Raw genomic sequence first — 25,367 nt, forward strand, 5'->3', positions numbered from 1 at the left:
AAAAATCTCACAAGAATCATGTCTGCTTGACCCATATATCTTAGAACACTGCAAATTTTGTAATTAACTTCCAATGCATAGTCTGGCCAAATAAATCTCGCTATAACCATATTCAAGTTGATCAAATGAGTCCAAGCAGACATGTGCTCAGATATCTTAAAACTATTGTAAAATATATTGAGAATCCCCCGTACAATCTGAAGCACGGCATCAAGCTCAGCAAATCCTGATTCAAGCGTTGTAACCAGGAATATCTCAAGAGGCAAGGCTGCCAGAAAAAGAACATAAGAGCTACAGCTATAATTCTTCGACAAATTAAAATAGCCTTGCTCAAGCTAACGTACTTCACTGCTTCCTTGATGCAACAATATTGTCAGCCTACAAAATAAGTATCACAATGATCAAGAAAACAGCTAATTAAATACAAACCACTTCTAACAGAAGGTTGTATAGAAACACCAGAAACATATAATATTTCTACCATATTAACTTCCTCGAAGGAAAAGGGAAACCACAAAGTAAGAGGGTGGATGCAATTTCCTTAATCATGATAATTTGCTTTGGTGTAAGAAGAATTAATACTCGTATGGCACGTAATGATATTTCTTCCAGCTCAGTAGTTTTACCGAATTAAAATGATAGGATGCTTCAAAATATGTATCATAAGAATTTGAAGTCAAACTGCTCTGAAATATCAAGATCATGTTTGATAAACCCAATCCACAGGGCTTAAAGAAATACCTCTTTCTTAACAGGCTCTTCCTTCTCTGACAGGATCAACTCAATGTGGCAAGGTGAGGACATGTAAGCTGCAGCCAAGCAAAATTAGATAAGACATTGACATTCATAAAAGCCACAAGAACAAAATATCCTTTAATACGTACGATTGATGCGTCCATGAGCACGGTACGTGCGACGCCTCTGCTTCTGAGCTTGGTTCACCTGGATGTGTGAAACATAGAGGTTGTCGACATCCAATCCTTTCACCTGGAAGTAACAGAAAATTAAGCTAACCCAAACAGTAGGAGTGTAATGCACATTAAGAAAAAGGGAAAAAAAGAGGGCAGCAGCATTATACATCAGCGTTACTCTCAGCATTCTTCAGCAAATCCAATATGAACCTGGCTGATTTCACAGGCCAGCGACCCTGGCCATTTGAGTGGCGAGACTTTGCTTGAGCAGTGCGACCAACGCCCCCGCAGTATCTCCGGAAGGGAATTGCCTGCTTGTGAGCCATAACATCCTCAAGGTACCGCTTAGCCTTGGCCAAAGGAAGCTTGCAAAGTGCAAAAGCTGTCTCCCTTGTGTTCTGCAAAGATCAATACCAGGTTATTAAGAGAAACTGCAAATATATTGTGAACGTCAGAGGCGTCATATGATATCAACTAATCAGTTAACTCAGTATTACAGTATGCCTAAGACAAATGTGGAAAAGCTCCATAAAATATTTCAAGCCTGCAGACCCTTTCCATGCCAGGTTGATAGGGTAGCCTAAACACCTAAGCTTCTAACAGTAGGTACAGAAATTCACCTAAATATTCTGTCGAAACATATTTATGATGACTGTGACTTTGATTGATTAGTGATAAGACCAAATAGAGAATAGCAACACTAGTTTTTGTGGGAGAACTATACACTGTTTCAAATACAAGCCAGAAAGATAAAAAGTAGCAAGAGTGCAAGACTGGTAGAGAACGCATCAGCTTAAAAAGGAGACGCCGGACCATAGTCACAAGATTCGGGATCGATGCCTCGTCCCTCGACCCGGGAACGTCGTTCCGATTCGAGGGTCGGGGTCGAAGAGGGTCAGTGTCCCATTCAAGTTTGGATCGTGTCCCGGTTTGAAAGGGGTCGCAGCCCCATTGCTAGCAGATTTAATTGGGATAAGAAGGTTAAGGACAGTGGATTGGTGTGGTTTTTGTTAGACAATGAGCTGAGTACGTGTAGCATGGTCTAAATGTACTCTTTTATATGTTTCTTATATGCTTGTGCAGATTAGTTTCTTCATTAGTAGCACATATATAGTTTTTGTCTTTATCGACCCGAAGATATCGACCCCGATGAATCAGGGTCGCATCCCACATAATAATTTATCGTTTCATAGATGTATACCCCCTTCGTACCACAATTTTATAAAATGACGACCCTCGACCCTCGACCCCGTTCCTCGACCCGGTCGACCCAGGAACTTTGTGACTATGCGCCGGACAGTGCTTTAGAAGGGGGAAAAGCTGCTAGCTGCACCCCAGCCACATGAGTAACTTATGATGATCCATGATGCTCACAATAAAATCAGCAATCAAAAGTTCCTCAATAAACTTAATACAAGGTGACAAAAAATTGCAAAATCAATCACAGAGTTTGTTTGAGCTGTGGTTAGCATGATGCAAGCCATGTTACGACAATATTTGAGGCTCCTATTATCCTACAAAGTACTGTTTAGAAGCTTCAGGTGCTGAAACTCTACTTAGGTGAATCTCCAGCAAAAATAAAACATGTCCAATATGTCACATTGTCAATGAACCATTTGCGATGGAAACAACACAACAGTTCATCAATAACAATCAACAATGTGTTGATGTCCCTAAAGTAACGTGGGAACTGCTCATTTGAAGAACATGGCAGAACCTTTACTCTTTAGGTTTCCCACATTGTAACCCATTCATGCATGATGCCACACTTATCCAGAATGCCCCATACATGATTGTTACCAAGCGGTCACAAAGCTCCAATAATGCCATAAGCCGACTTAGTTCACCATAAATCCATAATTACATCAACTCCACAGCAAAGTAATGAGGAAACAGTCAATTCGCAAGGAAACGCACCTTGAAGTGGACCCTGAGATCCCTGCCCATGGCCTTGGCCGCTGCACAGATAACACAAACAACCCATCAGAACCACCACAAGAAGAGGAGAGCGCCTCCAACACAAGACCAGAAGCATTGCAGAAGCGAAGCAGGGCGAGATCTTACACTTGGTCGGGTTGCCCGGCTCCTGCGAGTACTTCACCTGCGACGCAACAGCAAAGATGTCAGTCGGATCAACGGCACAAAGCATGGCAGCACATGGTTGAGGAGATGGCAGCGGAGAGAGGGGGGCCTGACCATGGCGTCGGCGGTCGGAGTGCGGAGGTGGAGGGGAGGGAGGGGTAGCCTTCGCACGAACACTCTCCGCACTGAGTGACGAAGCAACGAGGCGGCGGCGGCCAAGCAAAGAGGTGGGGAAACCCTAGTCGATTTAGAGATGGGAGAAGTGCGGACGGCCCAAGTACTTCGGAAGCCCATGTAGGGGGGCAGAGCTGGCCCAGAATACCTGGTCCTTGGGGCCCGTGAGCCCGTCCCAAGTCGTCATCTCTCGCGTGGGAAAAAGAACTAATTTCGTGACTCCAAACTTGACTCATTTGCTCAATACGAGAGGGTTCAATGAAATAATAATTCCTTTGAAGCTTTTAAAAAAAACATTTCCTTTGCGGATATCTAAATGGTTGATCGCGTAGTGGAGATCACTTAAGATCATATTCGTTTTGATGCATTCATGCATAACGATAATGATCCGGCGAAGGAGAGACGTCATTCTAAATTTTTAAATTTGAAAACAAGTTTAGTGGGAAAATCGCCATGATTGATTTTGACGAGTAATTAAATTTTACAGGAAATGCCAATCAACCCACTCAGCGAGAGCGTACGTGTTTGTCCGATGATTGGTGCAAAATATCCAGAAAATTAAATCGTCATGATCCAAGTTTAGTATTTTATTCTATCGTCTAAAAAATGTGTTTCACCATATGTAACAGGTATAGCTGATTGGTGCAAAATAGACAGAAGTCTAGATTAAAATGAACGAGTGTACTAAACTATGAAAGGAAGGAGACATGTTTGATCTTTATCACTACCTGTCAGAATCAAAAGCTTTTATGCGAATCTGGACTTGAAGATCAAGGTATATTAATGAAAAGGACAATGTAGCATTCAGCTGTTGATGGGGAATAATGAATCTTACCCGAATATTTGGGTGATGCTGACATGAATGCTCAATTTTCTACCAAAAAGAAAGATATGTTGCAAGGACACTTTTTAATTCTTTTTCTTCTTGCAAAACACTTGTAGTAATTTTACACCTTGTAAATGACATGCATTTTTTAAGGAGTTTCATGAGAAAGGGGACTACTCCTTGCAAAGTTATTACGAGACTTGTGACCACGAAAAAGTTACAACGACACTTGTGACCACGAAAGCACCAGAAATAAATTTGTTTAATTCTTCAAGGAATAGGTTGCGAGCTTCAGTTTGGATGCGGAGAGAGGGCCATTCGTCATTCGTGAAACATTTTTAAACAACCGAAACACTATTAAAAAATAGATTTTTTAAGGTGGGTAAAAACATATTTATAGAGAGCTTCTTGTAGCTAGAAACATGACCCACCCTTGAAAACACATTTTCAAAGGGCGGGTTATGCCCTAACTCAACTCTGGAAACATCCAGCTCACTTTGAATTTAAATTATTTTAGTTTGTTTCCTGTTATTTTTAAATTTAGATTCCCGCTAACTTCGACATATCAAATTAGTGCGCGATCAAATGTTATAGTGATTGACATACAATATGTTTCATAAATATAATAAATCAAGCATACAAAATTAAATCATATTAAAACACAACATATATTTCTAGATAAAAGTGCACACTGAATACATATTTTATGTAGCCCCGAACGCTATTGGAGGAGACACGGTGCTACGGATTCTTTCACTCACGAATATCAATATATTTTTCTTCTGTTGCTAGTTCATATTTAGGGTGACAAAATTCTCGCATGTGTGTGGATCACTTATGCATAATGAAACGGCATAAACCGGCGTCTACATTTAGAACTTTCTCATGAAGTTTGTCGATTGTGGATTGGAGGCCGAATCTGCAATTAAAAAAAATTAAGCCAAGTGCTAGATACATGCAAAAACAAAAGGCACATACGCATCTATCCCTAATAAAAAATATCTCCTTACACGATAAAGATCAGTTGTGTATCTTCCAAGTATCTTCATGTGCTCGCACATGTAATACCCACAGTAAACGGCCTCATTTTCAGGGATGAGTGATGGCATCACCCATTCCTAAAAAAATCCCATGTGCAAATCGGATGCTACAGTACTCCCCGCTCCTTTTATAGGAGCGGATTATCTTTTGACCTGCCTCTGAAAAAATCAGGGTGTTCCAATCGAATGTGTTTTTAGGAGTGTAAGAAATCTAACCATTAGAACATCTCCAACGGCTTCTCTAAAAATAAATAGCTAAAATCTTAATTTTGCTATTATGTAAAACGAAATAGCTAGCAAAAAGGTGATGAAATCCAACAGCTTATCTAAATCCAACCGCAAGTAGCAACACCTCTTCCTCCTCTATCTCCAAGCGCCAGGGTCAAAAGGCTTAGAATGGCGGCGTTCCCACACTACGAGAATCATCGGCGACCAAGAAGCATAACACGGTGTTCAGAAATTCGAGGCACACACGGTGACACACTTGGCACAGGTAGACGGTGACTGGAGCTCGCCGAAGATGAGGAAGAACACGGCAGCGACATTCGCCGACGTGGCCACTAGCTCCCGCGGCGGCAACTTCGCGTTCCTCGTCAAACGAGCTGCGAACGCGGAGACTTAACGAGAGCACCATGATCCACTCGACGAGAGGATTCCATTTTGGTAGTTCGTGGGATCTGATTCGGAGATTGGAAGGGGGCTCACCGGAGAGGTCAAGGTCAGCTATTCTAGGCAACCATGGCATGATTGCACGATGTATCTTCGGCGGGGGATTTGGTTGGCTGGGTTAAGGGATCGAGGGAGGAGGTCATGGAGCTGTTGTTCCCATGAGGAATTGGATTAATTTGGCTCGTGGACAGAGTATTGAAGATGGGGGTGGAGCTTGGCCTCCATGCAGCCATGGTGACGTTCGCATCCATGGCGGGAGGGAGGGAGCGCGCGGGAGGGGATAGCGAGCAGGGGTAGCTTGGCATAGATGCGAGGGACGGGAGCCATATCCCGAGCCGGCTGACCAGCGCTTTCTAGAAGGCAATGTTGGATGGCGATTTTTTCTGGTATAGCGAGATAGATAGCGATGCCGAGCTGTTTTCCTACTCTTTTAGAAATGCTCTTAGAGCAACTCCAAGAGACTTTATATATCTCTCCTCATTGTTAGAAATAGATATTTTGATAAAAAAAACTGCCCTCCAACAGATTCTCTAAGTGGTTATTCAAATGTAATCATTCTCCATTTCACGTTTCTAGCTAGTCAAAGATAGATAACGAAAATGACTTTGTAGAGTATACATAAGATATAGAAAAGCTGTTGGAGAGTAAAAACATATAGAAAACGATCTTTATGCATAAGGCTCTCCAAATGATAATTTAGAGACTAAAATTTAGAAAAACTCTTGGAGATGCTTTTAGACTAGTCTGACCTCAAGGCATGTGCTACACTAGAGGATTTTCTATCTCCTTTACATTTTCCTTTTGTTTTGGACCAACGATCTTTCTTCTTGATCTCCATTGTAGGCCAATAGGTCATTGGCACTTGATGGCCCCCGTGCATAATTTGTCTTTGGTCCATTGGACCCACGACGCAAACTGCCCGTCCCAAAGACTGAGTAAACCCTGACCAGACCAATTGACTTTGTAAAAGAACTCTACAAGTGGCCAGTAACCAGTGGCCATGGGTCACATTGGACGTGTTGAGCCGTCTGATCAGAAACTGGCAAGCGCAGAATGGAACAAGAAAACCAAAAGAAAATTGCTTGAAGGACGTTGCTTCCGTCTCAACTCAAATCTTGCCTGTTCGGTGGCAGTGTTCTTTTTCTTTTAAAAAAAGGCAAAAAATGATTGCGCCGACTAGAGCAAATTGCTCCTAAAATATGGTCAAGTTAACAAACATCATTATAAAATTGAAAGGTTTCATTGACCTCTTGATCTCGGTTTTTTTTTCTGGTCGTCGCATTCTAGCTAGCTACCAAACTCTGTGAAGTTGCCATGAAACTTTCACATCCTACGTAACTTGTTCAGCAGCTGCACACATCTCCATCTCCTCAAGTGGTGTTGCATACGAAGCTACTGTAACTCTGTAAGACTTGTAGACTACTTGTCGAATTGAACCTGCTCGTCCGCATCTACACGTCGACGGACCAAATGTCCTCCAATAGCACACACCGGACGACGATCCATTTCATTTTAACGACTTCTCCAACGAAAAGGACACATGCATTCCCTTGACATGGTCTAAAATCATCTGGAATACAAAAAGTTGGATACCTGTTGGTATATACTCCAAGTTAAAAAAGAAAGAAATTATTCTGTCTGGTTATCAAAGGCAAGTATAAATTGCCATCGAGATCTTTCTCTTTTGCCTACCAGAATTGCACCTTTAGAATCGATCCAGTGATCCAAGTCGCGGCGACGACCAACAAAGGTTGCTGCGTGTGTTCGCACGGCGGCTGCTTCCATGGAGAGGCAGAGCGCGTCGTCGCCGGACGCCGGGCAGGAGAGGGTCGTGGCGGCCGCGAAGCACATCGTGAAGAGCCTGGCCGTGTCCAAGAACGCCGCCGACGACATGATGCACTTCTTGTCGACCTTCGACCCTCGCCTGCAAACCCTCTCCTCTCCGGAGACGGGCGACGAGGCGTCCGACAGCGGCCCCGACGACGCGCCCGGCCGTGGCGGCGAGGAGGAAGAGATCGCCGCCGCGGAGGAGGTCATCCGCCGCTGCAACTCCTCGTCTTCTTCCTCCGAAATGATCGGTTTGATGGACTACCTGTACGCCGTGGACGACGCCATCACCGCGGCGGGCCACTCGGCCCGCGCCGCCGCCGCCGTGCACGCCGCCATGCCGCGCCTGGAAGAGGAGGTGCGCTCCCTGCTTTCTTCCTCTCCGCGGCCAGTCTCGCTCTCCTCGGACGACGTCGACGAGGCGACGCCCAGCGCGTCGCCACGCCACGGCACGCTCTCCCCGGACGCCACGGCCTCCGTCCGCGACGTCGCGGACCGCATGCTCCGCGCCGGGTACGGCCCGGAACTCGCGCAGGTCTACGTCTCCGTCCGCCGCGACGCGCTCGCGGAGTCCGTGGCGCTCCTCGGCGTCGAGGCCGTCGCCATCGAGGAGGTGATCAGGATGGAGTGGAACGTGCTCGACCAGAAGATGCGGCGGTGGAGCCACGCCGTCAGGGCCGTGGTCAGGACCTTCCTCGCCGGCGAGCGCCTGCTGTGCGACGAGGTCTTCGAATCGGATGAGGAGCTGGGCCACGAGTGCTTCGCCGACGTCGCCAGGGGCTGCGTCCTGCAGCTGCTGGGATTCGCGGACGCGGTCGCCGTGTCGGCGCGCGCCACCGAGAAGCTCTACCGCACGGTCGGCATGTACGAGGCGCTCACCGACGTCCAGCCGGAGCTCGAAGCCCTCTTCTCCGGCGATGGCGCGCGCGAATTCTTCTCGGGCGAGGTATCGAGCACCGTCGAGCAGCTGGGCTCCACCTTGCGCTACACGATCGAGGAGTTCGGCCACGCCATCCACGGCGAGGCGTCGCGGAAGGCCGTCCACGGCGGCGAGATCCACCCCATGACCCGCTACGTTCTCAACTACAGCGGCCTCCTCGCCGACAGCCACGGCACCCTGGACGTGGTCCTCGGCGACGCCGGCCTCGACGACGCTGACGAGGCCTCCACCGACGGCGGCGCCGCCTCGACGCCGTCCGCGCGCTGCATCCGCGAGCTGCTCACGCTCCTCCTCCGCAAGATGAACGAGAAGTCCCGGCTGTACGACGACGCCGGGCTGCAGAACATCTTCCTGATGAACAACCTCTACTACGTGGTGCAGAAGGTGAGGGAGTCGCCGCCGCTCCGGGAGCTCCTGGGCGACGACTGGCTCCGCCGGCACCGCGGCCAGATCCGGCAGTACGAGGCCGCGTACCTCCGGGCGTCATGGATGGCTGTGCTGTCCACCCACCTGAGGCGGGACGACGGCGCGGCGTCGAGGCCGCCGGCAGGGCACAGGGCGGCGCAGGCGCAGGGCGCGTCGGCGAGGGGCTTCAACGCGGCGTTCCAGGAGCTGTACCGGGCCCAGACGGCGTGGAAGGTGACGGACCCCCAGCTCCGCGAGGAGCTGCGCATCGCCGTGTCGGAGCGGCTGATCCCGGCGTACCGGGCGTTCCTCGGGCAGGGGAGCCGGCACCCGGCGAGGCACGTCAAGTGCAGCCTCGAGGACCTCGAGAACTACATGCTGGACTTCTTCGAAGGCGTGCCCAAGTTCGTCAGGTGGTGATCGCCGGAGCAGAGGACCATCAGCGCTCATGCATTTGATCCCGCTTCTCCTGATAATCTGATCCTGTAGCTGTTGATTCCTCCAACCTTTCTAGGTTCCTTGGGTTTCAAATTGATCTTCGTTTCAGTCAAGCTGCAGCTTTTCAGATGTACATATACAGCAAATTCAGGAGTGTATATATCTTGCTTTATTCCGGATCGAGTCTCTGTCAGGTTTGCCAATCAAAGCGCGCCAATTTCACTGACCTTTGCCGATGATGCCGGGCAGCCTGGGCGTTAGTTTGAGCACACGTTTAGGTTTCAGACAAACGGCAATTGTTGTAGAACAAATTCTTGGCTTTCGGAGATGAAGACTGTAACAACCACCACGCGGACAGTCCGCGAGGTGACGGCGGACAGTCCGCGAGGCGTCGCCCAGATATTTATCTGGATGGGCTTGGGACCCACTCGTCAATCCTCTCTTCTTCCTCTTCTCTTGCAGAGCCGAGCGGAGCTCGAGCTCCCGCGCCATCGTCGCCCCTTGCTTCGATCTCCCTCCTCCGTCCACCAGACCTCGATTCCTCGCGCAGGAACCTTCCTCGTCACCTCCTCCACCTTCCCAAACCCCTGAACCGGCTTATCCCCGGCCGGAATCTTTCCACCACCGCCGGACACCATTGGGGGTGCTTGAAGCTTGCTCCACCGCCGATCCGCCTCTCCGGTCGTCCTCCACTCGAACCGACCGTGGGAATGGAGTCGTGGTGAGTCCCTTATGCTTCACAGCCTTTTTCCCCTTCCATGACGTGTCGCCGGCGCCGGAGCACGGCCTCCGCCGTCGCCGCCGCCCTTGCTGCCGCCTAGGGCGAAGGTCAGAAATTAGTTATCGCGGACGGTCCGCCTGGGAGGCGCGGACGGTCCGCCGGTCAGGTTAGTTTTTGTCCAGAGACGATGTTGCCTCTGGTCGTTTTTGCAAGGTTGACTGCGGACAGTCCGCTATAGGGGAGCGGACGGTCCGCCGTTGAGGCTTGAATTTGTTCCAGAGACGATGTCGTCTCTGGGGGTTCGCAGGGGTGAACTGCGGACGGTCCGCCACTTGGGCGCGGACAGTCCGCAGTAGAGTCTAGGAAATTGTCCAGAGACGTTTTCGTCTCTGGTGGGTTGAGTACTTGAACTGCGGACGGTCCGCCAGGGGTGGCCGGACAGTCCGCAGGTAAAATGGGAAAAAGTTCCAGAGACGTTGTTGCCTCTGCTGGGTTGGTAGTATAGTGCGGCGGACAGTCCGCCACTCGGGCGCGGACAGTCCGCAGGGTAATTCAGTTAAAGTAAACTAGTTACATTCTTGGGCTGCACTCGTTTAATTCATATGCATACGTGTAGCATCCGCATCTGAGGGAGCCGTCTTTGAGGCGATCGCGGCACCACAAGAGCAAACGACGCAAGCCCAAGAGGAGAGGTGTGAGCACCCGGCCCAAGGCCCGTCTGGCCCCAGTGTTGAGCAGCAGGCGCAAGGCAAGCCCCGGTGCACATCCTAGTATTTTAAATTAAGACACCTATGTATGTTTCTACTACTTGTGCATTAAGTTCAGGAATTGTTTGGAACCCTAGTTGCATGATTCATAGGATTCCCGGAGTTATACTAGCATGTATATGACGATAGTTGTGCTAAGCTTAATGTTACCGGTAGAAGACGAGTGGTCTCCTGCACTCGCGAGATGTAGGATGTTAGGAGTCGAGTAATTTCCGGTTACTCGCGAGATACGTTATTATCTTTATATAATTCAGTATGTGAGATTGGTTTCGAAATGAACATGGAAATGTGAGACCGGGCGGGGATGATGGATAGGTATGGCAGCAGGACAGGGTTCCTGGGTGTCTTAGCCCCGTCTGTGTCGATTAAGGACCGGTGGATGTGGCAGTGCTGATCGGGGATTGAACTGTACTAACCGCATGCCGGGAGTAGGAGGTAGTCGAAACCGGTAAGCCGAGTACTGCCTTGCTTCGAAAGTACAGGAACCCGCACCCAACTCCTGGGGCGAGTCGAGTAGTCGCGGAGAATTGGGATGCATGTGTTTACTTTTGGTGGTCTCACGTTGAGCTCGGCTGACCATATGTCGTTGGGCTGGTTCCTGTAGTTCGAGGCGGGGAGGGGAATGGTTGGTATGTATAGTCCGACGGGGCAAATACGTGCCGTGTTGGTTAGGTCCACCTTGCAAGGCTAAATCGGATCGATTCGCCGTGTCTCGCGGTTATGAGGGCCTTGGTCTCTTTGTCACACCGTAGCAAAAATATAGAATATGAGTTAGGTATGTTATATAAAATATTGAGCTCACCAAATTATTTTGCTTGCATCACCATGATTGCTATAGTAGGTCTTTGCGAATATGAGATGAGAGTTAATTTTTATAGAATCTGAAGCTAAAATAATGAAAGTAAGGAATTACTTTAGTTGCTTTTTCTGCAAAATAACCACCAGCCAAAAGCCTTGCATGTCTAGCTATGTGGGCTAAGTTATACCCACTGGTCGGGTAAGCCTTGCTGAGTATTAGAATACTCAGGGTTTGTTGCCAACATTATTTCAGGGCACGCAGACGTAGACTTCTGTCCCTGCTGCGCCAAGTTCATCCGCCGGGATGCAGAGGGATGGGTGGTCGTGGAGCCGGACGTCTAGTTAGGGATCTCTCTAGGACTCACTTTTGGTAGCTGTAGGCCCCGTTCCTCTAGACGAACTCACTTTTGGTAGCTGTAGGCCCCGTTCCTCTAGACGAACCAGGATTTCAGTATTGTAAAGTTTGTGAATTATGTATTTATTCAAACTCGGTTTGTAAAACTTAAGGTCAAGTTCTATGTATATTTGTTGCATATTCAAATATGTGACGTGCTTGTACCATCTGCGCCCACCTTCGCGTGGGACTATCGGTGATGTTTCGATCGGGACGTGGGTTGCGAAAGGATCGCCAAATTAAGCCGTTAAGCTAATGAGCCCGATGTGTTCAAGTGACGGCCATTACGCTTAATTAGAGTTTTAATTTGGCGGTTCCGTCACAGCTGGTATCAGAGCCGAAACTCACCGAGGGTGGTACAGGCGTGACTAAATTTCGAGTTTTTCTAAAAATATAAAAATGGGTTTTGTGCGTAGGGCGAGCATGCATCTCATTTTTGTAAGGTTTTTGGGGTTTTTCCGTGGGAATTGGTGGGGGTGTGAGTCTACGATCCTAAGGACCTTTGTAGATGACGTGCGGATCGAGAGGGTTGGTAGGGGGGCGTGAAAGGTTGCGAGAGTATCGTCGGCCGGACCGGAGGCACTGTCGCGAGGCATGTTCAGCGGACAGTCCGGTTAGGACCCGCGGACGGTCCGCCGGACCTTGAGAAAAATTTACCAGAGCCGGGTGGAACTGAATCTGGTTGACAGTGCGCACGGCGGACGGTCCGCAGACTCTCCGCGGACAGTCCGGTCAACTAGGATTTTGGGAAGCGGACGGTCCGCCCATGTACTGCGGACGGTCCGCCGTACTAATTTCGGCTGGACCAGGGCAGCTCGGTCAGACCAATTGGTGGCGCCGATCGATCGCCTGGCCCCGCCTGCTAGTATCCTTCAGAATTGTTTTGAAGCCCTACATTCTGCATTGTGCCATGACTTGCAAGGATTAGTTGCTATCGGTTTTGTCTTGATTTACCATGGATGATGGAACTAACCTCGTCATGGTTGAATGCAGAATGGGAGAACCACCGAACCCTCCTGAGTTGGCCCAGGCCATTGCGGCCATGCTCACTGGGCGCGATGAGCAGACGGCACTCCTCCGTGAGCTCGTGGCGCAGGGCAGAGCGCCGCAGCCTGGACATCACCACCAGCCGCCTGCTCCTGGATATCCAGAGTTTTTGGCTACTCAACCACCGCTCTTCCATAAAGCGGATGAACCGCTGGAGGCAGACAGCTGGCTTCGGACTATCGAGTCCAAATTCACCCTGCACTAGTACAATGATGGGGACAAGGCAGGATTTGCCGCTCAGCAGCTTAGGGGCCCAGCACGCACATGGTGGGATAATCATGTGACAATGTTCCCCGCGGACACTCGTTTCACTTGGGAACAGTTCAAGGAAGCCTTCAGAGCGCATCATATTCCTGCAGGGGTTATTCGCAGGAAGCTCACCGAGTTCTTGGCCCTGAAGCAGGGCAATAACAGTGTACTACAGTACTCCCAAGCATTCAACACTCTCTCACAGTATGCTGGGTACCATGTGGACACTGACGAGAAGAAGCAGGCCTGTTTCAGGCAGGGGCTCAGTACCAAGCTCCAGGATCGCTTGGCGATGGTCAGGTTCGACAGTTTCAGTGAGCTAGTCAACAGGGCTATCATACAGGAGGACGCCCACCTAGCTCACAAGGCAGAAAAGAAGAGAAAGGCGCCGGCAGCGGGATCCTCTAGCAGTGCCCCTCAGAGGTTTCGCTTGGTGCAGTCGGGCCCACAGCGAGCCCCCTTTCAGCACCAGCCACAGCAGAAGTGGGGATACAGGCCCCCTCAGTACACTCAGCCACAGGGGACGGTCAGGCCTCCTGCTCCTCAGCTGAATGAGCAGAAGGTCTGGGTGCAGCAGCCGGGGGTGCGCCCCAATCTGTTTCCGTGCTACAACTGCGGGCAGCCGGGTCACTTTGCACGGAATTGCCCAATGCCACCCAAGCAAGGCCAGCAGTCGAGCTAGCAGGGTCAGAAGCAGCAAGTGGCCCACTTCAAGCCGGGGCAGGTGCACTACACCACCCTCGAGGGTATTCCTGAGGGAGCTCCAGTGATGTCGGGTACGTTCTCAGTAAATGAACAACCCGTTACAGTATTATTTGATTCAGGGGCGTCTCATACCTTTATTAGCAAGGGGTGTATTGTTAGACTGGGATTAAAAATTGAAAGCATGCCCAAGCCATACCACATTCATTCGCCTGGGGGAAAGTTAATCACCAATCAGTTTGTTAAGCAAGTACCCCTACAGTTGCAAGGAAAAATTTTCCCTATGGCCCTGATAATGTTACCAACCCAAAGGATAGATATTATATTGGGTATGAACTGGATGGAGGGTCAGGGAGTTACTCTGGACACGACCTCACAATCCGTGCACATCAACTCCTCTATTCATGGTAGTATGACTTTGAATTTGAGGGATCCAGCGTCTTTGACTCATGCAGTGCACCACGCTGAGGGCAAGAAGCTAGAGGACATACCAGTGGTGTGTGAATATCCGGATGTCTTTCCGGATGATTTGCCTGGAATGCCACCGGACCGTGATGTGGAATTTGCCATTGAGTTGCAACCGGGTACGGCACCGATATCTAGGAGACCTTACCGGATGCCACCCAATGAGCTAGTAGAGCTAAAGAAGCAATTGCAGGAATTGCTTGATAAGGGCTACATCCGTCCTAGCAAGTCACCCTGGGGCTGTCCTGCACTCTTTGTGAAAAAGAAGGATGAAAGCCTCAGGTTGTGTGTGGACTACAGACTTCTAAATGCTGTCACAATCAAGAATAAATATCCCCTTCCCCGGATTGATATTCTGTTTGATCAGCTATTCGGGGCCAAAGTATTTTCCAAGATTGATCTCCGCTCTGGCTATTATCAGATAAAGATTAGAGCTGAGGATATTCCCAAGACAGCTTTTTCCACCAGATACGGACTTTTTGAATATCTGGTCATGTCTTTCGGGCTAACCAATGCCCCTGCTCATTTCATGTACCTCATGAACTCGGTATTCATGCCCGAGCTAGATAAGTTTGTCGTTGTTTTCATCGACGACATTCTTATATTTTCCAAGAATGAAGAAGAGCATGCAGAGCATCTCCGCATTGTGCTTCAGCGCCTGCGGGAGCACAAGCTGTATGCCAAATTTAGCAAATGCGATTTTTGGCTCAAGGAAGTCCAGTTCTTGGGCCACATCATCTCGGACAAAGGGATTTCTGTTGATCCTAGCAAGATTCAGGATGTCCTGGATTGGCAGGCTCCTACCTCTGTTCCTGAGATTCGAAGTTTTCTTGGGCTAGCAGGATATTATCGCCGGTTTGTACCGGAGTTCTCAAAAATTGCTAGGCCCATGACCGAATTACTCAAGAAAGGAGTGAGATTTAGTTGGGGCAACAATTGTGAGCAGGCTTTCCAGACCTTGAGAAGACTTCTGACGTCTGCTCCTGTCCTGGCTCAGCCATATATCACTCGACCATTTGATGTTTATTGTGATGCATCAGGTATGAGTTTTGGCCGCATTCTCATTTCCGCCTTTGACTTAGCCAGGTATGATTCTGGCCTTGATGTTTGTATGTGATGCATTAGGTACGGGCCTTGGCTGCGTCCTTATGCAAGATCAGCGGGTGATAGCTTATGCTTCCAGAGCACTTAGGCGACACGAAGAGAATTATGCCACTCATGATTTGGAATTGGCAGCAGTGGTGCATGCGCTGAAGATTTGGCGTCATTATCTTCTGGGTAATCCTGTGCATATATACTCCGACCACAAGAGTCTAAAGTATATTTTTACTCAGAATGAGCTAAACTTGCGCCAGAGACGGTGGTTGGAATTGATTAAGGATTTTGATCTGGAAATCCACTATCACCCGGGCAAAGCTAATGTGGTAGTAGATGCATTGAGCAGAAAGGCAAGTTGCAACTGTATCTCAGTAACCCCTATGCATGCAACTCTATGCCAAGAGATGGAGAAGTTGAATTTGGCTATAGTAGCTGAGGGTACACTTACTCATATTACCCTCACTCCAACACTGCGGGATCAAATTATTGCCGCTCAAAGAGATAATATTGGCATGGAAAGGATTAGGCAGAGGCTCATGGAAGGTGACCCTCGTGTGGCATGTTTTCAGTTAGATGGCGAGGGTGTGTTATGGTTTAAGAACCGGCTGGTGGTACCTAAGGATTTAGAACTCCGGAAACAAATTCTTGATGAGGCTCACCTCTCTAGGTATTCTATCCATCCTGGCAGCAACAAGATGTATCAGGATCTGAAACAGCGGTTTTGGTGGACAAGGATGAAGCGGGAAATCGCAAGTTATGTGTCAGAATGTGACACCTGTCGGAGGGTTAAGGCTAGCCACTTGAGATCAGCCGGCCCCTTGCAGCCATTGAGTATTCCATCCTGGAAGTGGGAAGACATTAGTATGGATTTCATCGTCGGTCTACCCAAAACTTCCAAGGGGTATGACTCGATATGGGTTATTGTAGATCGTCTCACCAAGTCGGCCCATTTTCTACCGGTAAAGACCACACATGCGGCGAAGCAATACGCTCAGCTATATATAGATCGCATTGTGAGTCTTCATGGAATTCCAAAAACAATCATTTCAGACCGGGGTGCTCAGTTCATTGCCCGGTTTTGGGAGCACTTTCATGCCGCCCTCGGCACTCGGCTCCTCCGCAGCTCGGCTTATCATCCCCAGACTGACGGTCAGACAGAGAGAATAAACCAAATATTAGAGGACATGCTTAGAGCTTGCGTGCTCACCTACAGTCAGAAATGGGATGAGTGCTTGCCATTGGCCGAGTTTGCTTATAACAACAGTTATCAAGAAAGCATCAAGATGGCTCCATTTGCGGCCTTATATGGACGGAAATGTAGAACGCCTTTGAATTGGTCAGAAGTGGGGGAGAGAACTTTCTTTGGGCCCGATATGGTGAATGAAGCAGAAGAGCAGGTTCGGGTCATTCAGGAAAATTTGAAGATTGCCCAATCCCGACAAAAGAGTTATGCGGACAAGAAGCGTCAATCCACCCTGTTTCTAGTGGGGGATCATGTCTATCTGCGGGTATCTCCAATGAAAGGGGTTCAACGGTTCGGGGTGAAAGGAAAGCTCGCACCTCGTTATGTTGGGCCTTTTCTTATTGTTGAGCAATGTGGGCCAGTGGCATACCGTTTGGAGCTTCCTGCCCACTTATCCGCGGTTCATAATATATTCCACGTATCTCAGCTCAGGAAATGCCTCCGTGTTCCAGAGAAGGTGCTTGACATTGAGAAACTACAAGTGGAACCCGATCTTGTCTATCCCGAATACCCAATCAAAATCGTTGATCACAAAACCAGGGTCACTCGGAATCAAACCAGTATTTTCTATAAAGTGCAATGGAGCAACCACTCCGAGCGGGAAGCTACTTGGGAGACGGAGGAATTTGTTCAGGCTAAATGTCCGGAATTGCTACAAGTCTATCAAGGTACACACCAATTTATAACTCTCCCTTTAGCTATTCCTTAAATCTCGGGGCGAGATTTCTTTTAGGGGGTAGGATTGTAACAACCACCACGCGGACAGTCTGCGAGGTGACGGCGGACAGTCCGCGAGGCGTCGCCCAGATATTTATCTGGATGGGCTTGGGACCCACTCGTCAATCCTCTCTTCTTCCTCTTCTCTTGCAGAGCCGAGCGGAGCTCGAGCTCCCGCGCCATCGTCGCCCCTTGCTTCGATCTCCCTCCTCCGTCCACCAGACCTCGATTCCTCGCGCAGGAACCTTCCTCGTCACCTCCTCCACCTTCCCAAACCCCTAAACCGGCTTATCCCCGGCCGGAATCTTTCCACCACCGCCGGACACCATTGGGGGTGCTTGAAGCTTGCTCCACCGCCGATCCGCCTCTCCGGTCGTCCTCCACTCGAACCGACCGTGGGAATGGAGTCGTGGTGAGTCCCTTATGCTTCACAGCCTTTTTCCCCTTCCATGACGTGTCGCCGGCGCCGGAGCACGGCCTCCGCCGTCGCCGCCGCCCTTGCTGCCGCCTAGGGCGAAGGTCAGAAATTAGTTATCGCGGACGGTCCGCCTGGGAGGCGCAGACGGTCCGCCGGTCAGGTTAGTTTTTGTCCAGAGACGATGTTGCCTCTGGTCGTTTTTGCAAGGTTGACTGCGGACAGTCCGCTATAGGGGAGCGGACGGTCCGCCGTTGAGGCTTGAATTTGTTCCAGAGACGATGTCGTCTCTGGGGGTTCGCAGGGGTGAACTGCGGACGGTCCGCCACTTGGGCGCGGACAGTCCGCAGTAGAGTCTAGGAAATTGTCCAGAGACGTTTTCGTCTCTGGTGGGTTGAGTACTTGAACTGCGGACGGTCCGCCAGGGGTGGCCGGACAGTCCGCAGGTAAAATGGGAAAAAGTTCCAGAGACGTTGTTGCCTCTGCTGGGTTGGTAGGATAGTGCGGCGGACAGTCCGCCACTCGGGCGCGGACAGTCCGCAGGGTAATTCAGTTAAAGTAAACTAGTTACATTCTTGGGCTGCACTCGTTTAATTCATATGCATACGTGTAGCATCCGCATATGAGGGAGCCGTCTTTGAGGCGATCGCGGCACCACAAGAGCAAACGACGCAAGCCCAAGAGGAGAGGTGTGAGCACCCGGCCCAAGGCCCATCTGGCCCCAGTGTTGAGCAGCAGGCGCAAGGCAAGCCCCGGTGCACATCCTAGTATTTTAAATTAAGACACCTATGTATGTTTCTACTACTTGTGCATTAAGTTCAGGAATTGTTTGGAACCCTAGTTGCATGATTCATAGGATTCCCGGAGTTATACTAGCATGTATAGGACGATAGTTGTGCTAAGCTTAATGTTACCGGTAGAAGACGAGTGGTCTCCTGCACTCGCGAGATGTAGGATGTTAGGAGTCGAGTAATTTCCGGTTACTCGCGAGATACGTTATTATCTTTATATAATTCAGTATGTGAGATTGGTTTCGAAATGAACATGGAAATGTGAGACCGGGCGGGGATGATGGATAGGTATGGCAGCAGGACAGGGTTCCTGGGTGTCTTAGCCCCGTCTGTGTCGATTAAGGACCGGTGGATGTGGCAGTGCTGATCGGGGATTGAACTGTACTAACCGCATGCCGGGAGTAGGAGGTAGTCGAAACCGGTAAGCCGAGTACTGCCTTGCTTCGAAAGTACAGGAACCCGCACCCAACTCCTGGGGCGAGTCGAGTAGTCGCGGAGAATTGGGATGCATGTGTTTACTTTTGGTGGTCTCACGTTGAGCTCGGCTGACCATATGTCGTTGGGCTGGTTCCTGTAGTTCGAGGCGGGGAGGGGAATGGTTGGTATGTATAGTCCGACGGGGCAAATACGTGCCGTGTTGGTTAGGTCCACCTTGCAAGGCTAAATCGGATCGATTCGCCGTGTCTCGCGGTTATGAGGGCCTTGGTCTCTTTGTCACACCGTAGCAAAAATGTAGAATATGAGTTAGGTATGTTATATAAAATATTGAGCTCACCAAATTATTTTGCTTGCATCACCATGATTGCTATAGTAGGTCTTTGCGAATATGAGATGAGAGTTAATTTTTATAGAATCTGAAGCTAAAATAATGAAAGTAAGGAATTACTTTAGTTGCTTTTTCTGCAAAATAACCACCAGCCAAAAGCCTTGCATGTCTAGCTATGTGGGCTAAGTTATACCCACTGGTCGGGTAAGCCTTGCTGAGTATTAGAATACTCAGGGTTTGTTGCCAACATTATTTCAGGGCACGCAGACGTAGACTTCTGTCCCTGCTGCGCCAAGTTCATCCGCCGGGATGCAGAGGGATGGGTGGTCGTGGAGCCGGACGTCTAGTTAGGGATCTCTCTAGGGCTCACTTTTGGTAGCTGTAGGCCCCGTTCCTCTAGACGAACTCACTTTTGGTAGCTGTAGGCCCCGTTCCTCTAGACGAACCAGGATTTCAGTATTGTAAAGTTTGTGAATTATGTATTTATTCAAACTCGGTTTGTAAAACTTAAGGTCAAGTTCTATGTATATTTGTTGCATATTCAAATATGTGACGTGCTTGTACCATCTGCGCCCACCTTCGCGTGGGACTATCGGTGATGTTTCGATCGGGACGTGGGTTGCGAAAGGATCGCCAAATTAAGCCGTTAAGCTAATGAACCCGATGTGTTCAAGTGACGGCCATTACGCTTAATTAGAGTTTTAATTTGGCGGTTCCGTCACAAAGACATAATATGGCAAGGCAAGCAATCATGCAGAGTCGCATGGCAAACTAGAACTTCATGAATGGTGGATGGATTGCGATTGGAAAGCATCTGTCTTGTGATTTTGTATCCAAGACCTAAAATTTGCAACCTGAGAGCATCTTCAAGAGATGAGCTAAAAATCCTAGCTAAATAATTAGGTAAAAGATTAGGTAAAAACTAAAAAGCTAATTAATCCTCCTCCTCCGGAGCGCCGCTCGTCGAAGCCGGCCACCGTCGGCGACCCGAGCCGTCAGGCCACCAGTCGCAGCACCTCCTAGAACTCGCCACGCGCTAGTAGCACCACTCCAGCCAGGAGGAACAAACGTACTTGAGGATGTCGAACCCGGCCTCCTCGCTGACCTCTGAGAGGTCCATGGACACCAAGGCGGCCATTGAGGCCTCGTCGGCACCACCGACCCGCCCAAGGTCGAAGTACCTTTGCTGAACCAGTCGCTCCATCAGTTCGATCCACTCGGGCTAGGGGTGCACCAGCTCCATCTCCCTCCGCAGCACCTCCTCCCCACCTCATTGCCCGCTGCCACCGCCGCCTCTGCTTCCTTCTTCGGTTCGTCGGGTTCTGGTCCCAGCTTCTGGCAACAGTCCTGCCTCTCCCTCCAGTGGTGGCGCCTCAGGAGAGGTGTGGGGCGGCGCCTGGACTGGATGCGGTGGAGGGCGGTGTCACGGGCTGAGAGGTCGGAGGAGCGGGTTCGGTTGATGGCGTCGAGCTGGTCGAAGATAAAGGTGAGGTGGGCGTAGAGGGCGAGGGCAGGGAGGGGCGGCGACACTAAGCCGCACCGACAGGGAGGAGGCGTCGCCAAGCCCATCACGGACGAGGGAGGGGAGGAGCAGAGGGGTGGGGCGGGCGAACATGAGGGGCAGCGACAGCGGGCGAGAGTGACTGAGTGAGATGGTGAGTGGAATCGCTCCGGCAAACATGCCTAGCGGATGGGAAGGGATATCGAGCCAGATAGAATAGAGAGAAAGGAGAGGCTGTTGGATTATCTTTTTTTTTCTAGTTTTTTTATTTATACAGATTTGAATGGATTTAGCTCATCTTGAAGATGCTCCGACGTTGAACAACATTCGCAAAAAAAAAAAATTGAACAAGTCGACAGTAAAACAACCATTCACCAACAACCTAACCTGAACAAGGCAACCGGCCCGTTCCACCCATTTCATCTGCTGTTTTGGGTCAGAAATCAAGGTCCGCTAGTAATGCAAGGCCCACTATTAAGTTAGGCTTCAAGCCCATGTTAATGTAGCAAGGCCTCCTCCTTTCCTTGCCCACAGAAACCTCCAGAATACAACCATCAAATTCAAGTGGCGGCGTGGGCCCACATGTCATTCCACTGAAATGTTAGGTCGGGAAAGTGGCCGCCGGCCTCGCGCTTGCCGACTCAGGGGTGTTTCGATTAAAATTTTTGGTAGAAAGATCACATTAAATATTAAATATTTGATTAGATGTCGGAAGAGATTTTTGGGTACTAATTAAATAATTAATTTCAGAACTTGTTTGGAAACCGCGAGACGAATCTTTTGAGACATTTGACCGCATCATCAGTATATATGGGTTACTGTAGCACTTATGGCTAATCATACACTAATTAGACTCAAAATATTTATCTCGTCGTGTACATCTAAACTGTGCAATTAGTTTTATTTTTAAATTATATTTAATACTCCATACATGTGTCTAAAAATGAGGAAAAATTTTTGGGTTAAAATTTTCGGTAACTAAACGGGCTCTCAACCCACACACAGCGAGGAGGGAGCCCACTTCGAGGCCGCGGCGTTGGCTGTCTCGGTGTCATCGTCTCGTCTCGTCTTCCCCGTCATTTTGCGGATCAGCGAACCCAAACGAACAGGGACAGGGAGCGAGCTCGGACCTCGGAGGCCACGCGCGACGAGATGCCGGGGCTCACGGCGCCGTCCGACTACGCGGAGGAGCCGCCGCGCCACCCGGCCCTCAGGATCAACTCCAAGGTCAGCGCCGCTCCCTGTCTTCCCCCGCGCCCGTGTTTCCTCCCCACCTTGGAGATTCGAGTGGTTGGGCGCCTTGTGGTGTCGCCAAGCGCGCGGATTCGTTCTCCGGCCGGCCGGACGCCTCCGAGGGTTTCGACGGTGCCGGTGCATAATCAGAGCGCCGCCGTTGATGCTGTGTGCAGGAGCGCGGAGCGCCCCACTCGGGCACTCCCCCGTACCGTTTGCGGCATGCGTGCACGTCTGTTAGTGTGTGTGGCTGCGATTGGTGAAGTGTGGCGAGCAGGAAGTTTTGCAGCCTGTGTCAGTGTGCAAATAGATCCCCGTTCAGTTTGAGGAACAAGGCGAACGGATCGTGTATTCTGCAGTCCACGGCAGTTGGATGTAGTTCTCTGTCCGCTGCCATCCTGATGCAGGGTGTCCATTGGCAACAGCTGCTCCTGAATAATTGTGTAGATTATCAAGGGCTATAAGTTTGTACGTTAGCAGGAAGTATTCCTCAGTAATTCAGTGAGATACAGAAATGGACTAATGTGGTAGCATTATGTTGCTGTGCAGGAGCCGTTTAATGCTGAGCCTCACCGGTCGGCACTAGTCACATCTTACATTACCCCGGTGGATTTCTTCTACAAGAGGAATCATGGACCCATTCCAAAAGTCGAGGACCTCTCAAGGTTTCTTAATAGGAACTGTGAGTTTCCATTTGTTATAATCAGTTGCAGACCCTGACGTTACAATATGAATGGATCGACAGATACAGTGTTTACATTTCTGGTCTTGTCAACAAGCCTATTCAGCTGTCCATGGCTGACATTTGGTAAGGTCTTTTGGTATATTATCATGTGAATGTGATACTATATCGTGCTTAAAAAATTGACATAAACTTCTCATTCAGGGCTCTTCCAAAGTACAATGTCACTGCAACTTTACAGGTTGTCTATTGATACCTTACATGCCTTGCTCTCCTTAATCTTTCTTTGATGTCAAATATATTAGCATCACAAATTTTTGACAATGAGATTCCGATATGATATTTACAGTGTGCTGGAAACAGGAGAACTGCAATGAGTAAGGTACGGAAAGTGAGAGGTGTTGGTTGGGACATATCTGCTCTTGGAAATGGTAAGAGCTGTGCTGTTTTTAGAATATTCAGAACTTAAGGGATGCATTTTGTTTCAAATATATAGAAATGCATTCAGTGCGCTCATCTCAGTGCATACTGGCACCCAAAGTAAAATGCTTTACTACTGTGTTCTGATCTTTTATATTGTTCCAGCAACTTGGGGAGGAGCAAAACTATCTGATGTCCTTGAGTTAGTTGGAATACCCAAACTCAGTTCGGTTACATCTTTAGGAGGGAAGCATGTTGAGTTTGTTAGTGTTGACAAGTGTAAAGTGAGTATATTGGTCTTTATTGACTGGCAGCAGCTTTTAGGGTCACCTCATTGATCTCATGTTGTTTGTGTTTCAGGAGGAAAAAGGTGGTCCTTATACTGCATCTATTCCATTAAAGCAGGCAACAGATCCTGATGCTGATGTATTACTTGCATATGAAATGAATGGAGAGGTGTCCAAACGTTGACCTTTCTTTCATTGCTGAAATTTTATTTTGCATAGTCTTCGGTCAGATGTTTAAGTTTGTTCCGAAAAGTGGATTTTTCATAATGTCGTTGTTGCACTTTTACTTCTTGTTTGCCTTGTCATTTAATCTAGATGTGTTCCAGAATCCAGACTTCACACTTGTTATAAATTACCATGTATAGGTCCTCAATCGTGACCATGGATACCCACTCCGTGTTGTTGTTCCTGGTGTTATTGGTGCACGATCTGTAAAATGGCTGGACAGTATCAATATAATCGAGGAAGAATGTCAGGTCTTCTGAAAATACGAGTGCAATGCCTTTTCAGCTTTATATTTCTATGTTTGAAACTGACAGCTATTCTCAACCAGGGTTTTTTTACGCAAAAAGATTACAAAATGTTTCCACCAACCGTGGACTGGGACAATATTAACTGGTCAACTAGAAGGCCACAGATGGATTTTCCTGTACAGGTATGCTACATTATCATTTCTTCTAGGCTATCTGTTCTGCTTGGCTTCTTGATAACTTATCTTCACTTACTTTTGATCAAGCAGTCTGCTATCTGTACACTTGAAGATGTGGATGTTATTAAGGAAGGAAAGGTTAGTGTTATTTCATAATAATGTACTCCGAGACTTCATCATGTGTGCATACCATGGGCTAGAATAAAATCTTATTCACACGCAGCTATGATTGCTAACTGCAGGCCAGGATTGCTGGATATGCACTTTCAGGTGGTGGCCGTGGTATTGAGAGAGTGGATATATCTGTTGATGGGGGTAAAACCTGGGTTGAGGCTCGCAGATATCAGAAAGACAACGTGCCATATGTATCTGATGGACCTCAGAGTGATAAGTGGGCTTGGGTTCTCTTCGAGGCTACATTAGACATACCAGCAAATGCTGAGATAGTAGCAAAGGCGGTAAGTGAAACCCATTGCAACCCCATGTTTCAGCAACTTTTGTTGCTTTGCATAAAACAGATTGTGAAAATGCATCTTCTGGATTGCAGGTGGACTCAGCTGCGAATGTCCAACCTGAAAAAGTGGAAGACATATGGAACCTGAGAGGAATCCTCAACACATCTTGGCATCGGATCAAAATACAGAGTTCGTCATGCATTGGAAGATCTAAGCTGTGAAATAAGCATGTCTGAAATCGTGGAGCAATTATGGTGGTGATCCTTACGAAGTGTTACCATTGTACCAAAATAATAACAAGTGTCATTTCAGCTTTCAGTGTTTCTCGCATCGGACTGTAACATACGTGATGGGGCTGTGTCGTATGGAATTGGAGTTTGACTGTGACAGTATGAATCATGTACCGGCAGCAGCAGCTGACCCCCCGCCCAAATACGGATAAATGCAGATGTTTGGTATGTGATATCAAGAAAATGTCATTGTATTCTGCATTCGAGAATTTCTGTTGGAGGATACTCCCTCCAAACTGAAATATAGGTCCATTAGGACGTCAGCACGGCCTAATACTTCAATTAACAATAGCCATGCGAGCGTACTATTTCAAATACAAAGTGATATGTTTGGAATAGGAGATAAAAGATCATTTCTGTAGGCA

The 25,367-nt window shown here is 48.7% G+C and overlaps 3 protein-coding genes across 4 annotated transcripts; 2 read left to right on the forward strand and 1 right to left on the reverse strand.

Annotated features, from left to right (window-relative positions):
- Positions 1-36: 36 nt before the first annotated feature.
- LOC120679383 (60S ribosomal protein L17-like) lies at positions 37-3,245 on the reverse strand. Its single transcript, XM_039960968.1, has 7 exons — positions 3,108-3,245; positions 2,976-3,012; positions 2,829-2,869; positions 1,079-1,309; positions 885-987; positions 742-809; positions 37-378 (listed from the first exon to the last, which is right to left on the reverse strand). Exons 1-7 carry the CDS (start codon positions 3,108-3,110, stop codon positions 346-348), a joined length of 516 nt encoding a protein of 171 aa, XP_039816902.1. The 5' UTR covers positions 3,111-3,245; the 3' UTR covers positions 37-345.
- Positions 3,246-7,309: 4,064 nt separating this feature from the next.
- On the forward strand, positions 7,310-9,488 carry LOC120677248 (exocyst complex component EXO70B1-like). Its single transcript, XM_039958394.1, has one exon. The coding sequence runs from the start codon at positions 7,486-7,488 to the stop codon at positions 9,292-9,294; it is 1,809 nt and encodes a 602-aa protein (XP_039814328.1). The 5' UTR covers positions 7,310-7,485; the 3' UTR covers positions 9,295-9,488.
- A 12,558-nt stretch (positions 9,489-22,046) lies between these two features.
- Positions 22,047-25,203, forward strand: LOC120679462 (sulfite oxidase-like). 2 transcript variants are annotated; one of them, XM_039961053.1, is made up of 12 exons: positions 22,047-22,213; positions 22,769-22,884; positions 22,965-23,027; positions 23,106-23,142; positions 23,251-23,332; positions 23,487-23,605; positions 23,682-23,777; positions 23,974-24,084; positions 24,162-24,263; positions 24,348-24,395; positions 24,500-24,715; positions 24,805-25,203. In XM_039961053.1, the coding sequence occupies exons 1-12, from the start codon at positions 22,139-22,141 to the stop codon at positions 24,931-24,933; spliced, it is 1,194 nt and encodes a 397-aa protein (XP_039816987.1). In that variant the 5' UTR covers positions 22,047-22,138; the 3' UTR covers positions 24,934-25,203. The 2 variants fall into 2 exon arrangements, with proteins under 2 accessions (XP_039816987.1, XP_039816988.1); XM_039961054.1 differs by having other exon boundaries at positions 22,049-22,213; positions 24,528-24,715.
- Positions 25,204-25,367: the final 164 nt, after the last annotated feature.

Source organism: Panicum virgatum, chromosome 6N (genome assembly GCF_016808335.1).
Source record: "Panicum virgatum strain AP13 chromosome 6N, P.virgatum_v5, whole genome shotgun sequence".
Taxonomy (NCBI): domain Eukaryota; kingdom Viridiplantae; phylum Streptophyta; class Magnoliopsida; order Poales; family Poaceae; genus Panicum; species Panicum virgatum.

What these genes read in the sequence shown, in the direction of transcription:
- LOC120679462 (XM_039961053.1), top strand. Translation starts at nt 22,139, where the DNA reads ATGCCGGGGCTCACGGCGCCGTCCGACTACGCGGAGGAGCCGCCGCGC. An exon ending in CTGTCCATGGCTGACATTTG is followed by an intron (nt 23,028 to 23,105) that starts GTAAGGTCTTTT and finishes CTTCTCATTCAG; the next exon opens with GGCTCTTCCAAAGTACAATG. An exon ending in TAATCGAGGAAGAATGTCAG is followed by an intron (nt 24,085 to 24,161) that starts GTCTTCTGAAAA and finishes ATTCTCAACCAG; the next exon opens with GGTTTTTTTACGCAAAAAGA.
- LOC120679383 (XM_039960968.1), bottom strand. An exon ending in GCCGGGCAACCCGACCAAGT is followed by an intron (nt 2,870 to 2,975) that starts GTAAGATCTCGC and finishes TTATCTGTGCAG; the next exon opens with CGGCCAAGGCCATGGGCAGG. An exon ending in ATCTCAGGGTCCACTTCAAG is followed by an intron (nt 1,310 to 2,828) that starts GTGCGTTTCCTT and finishes TGATCTTTGCAG; the next exon opens with AACACAAGGGAGACAGCTTT.
- LOC120677248 (XM_039958394.1), top strand. Translation starts at nt 7,486, where the DNA reads ATGGAGAGGCAGAGCGCGTCGTCGCCGGACGCCGGGCAGGAGAGGGTC.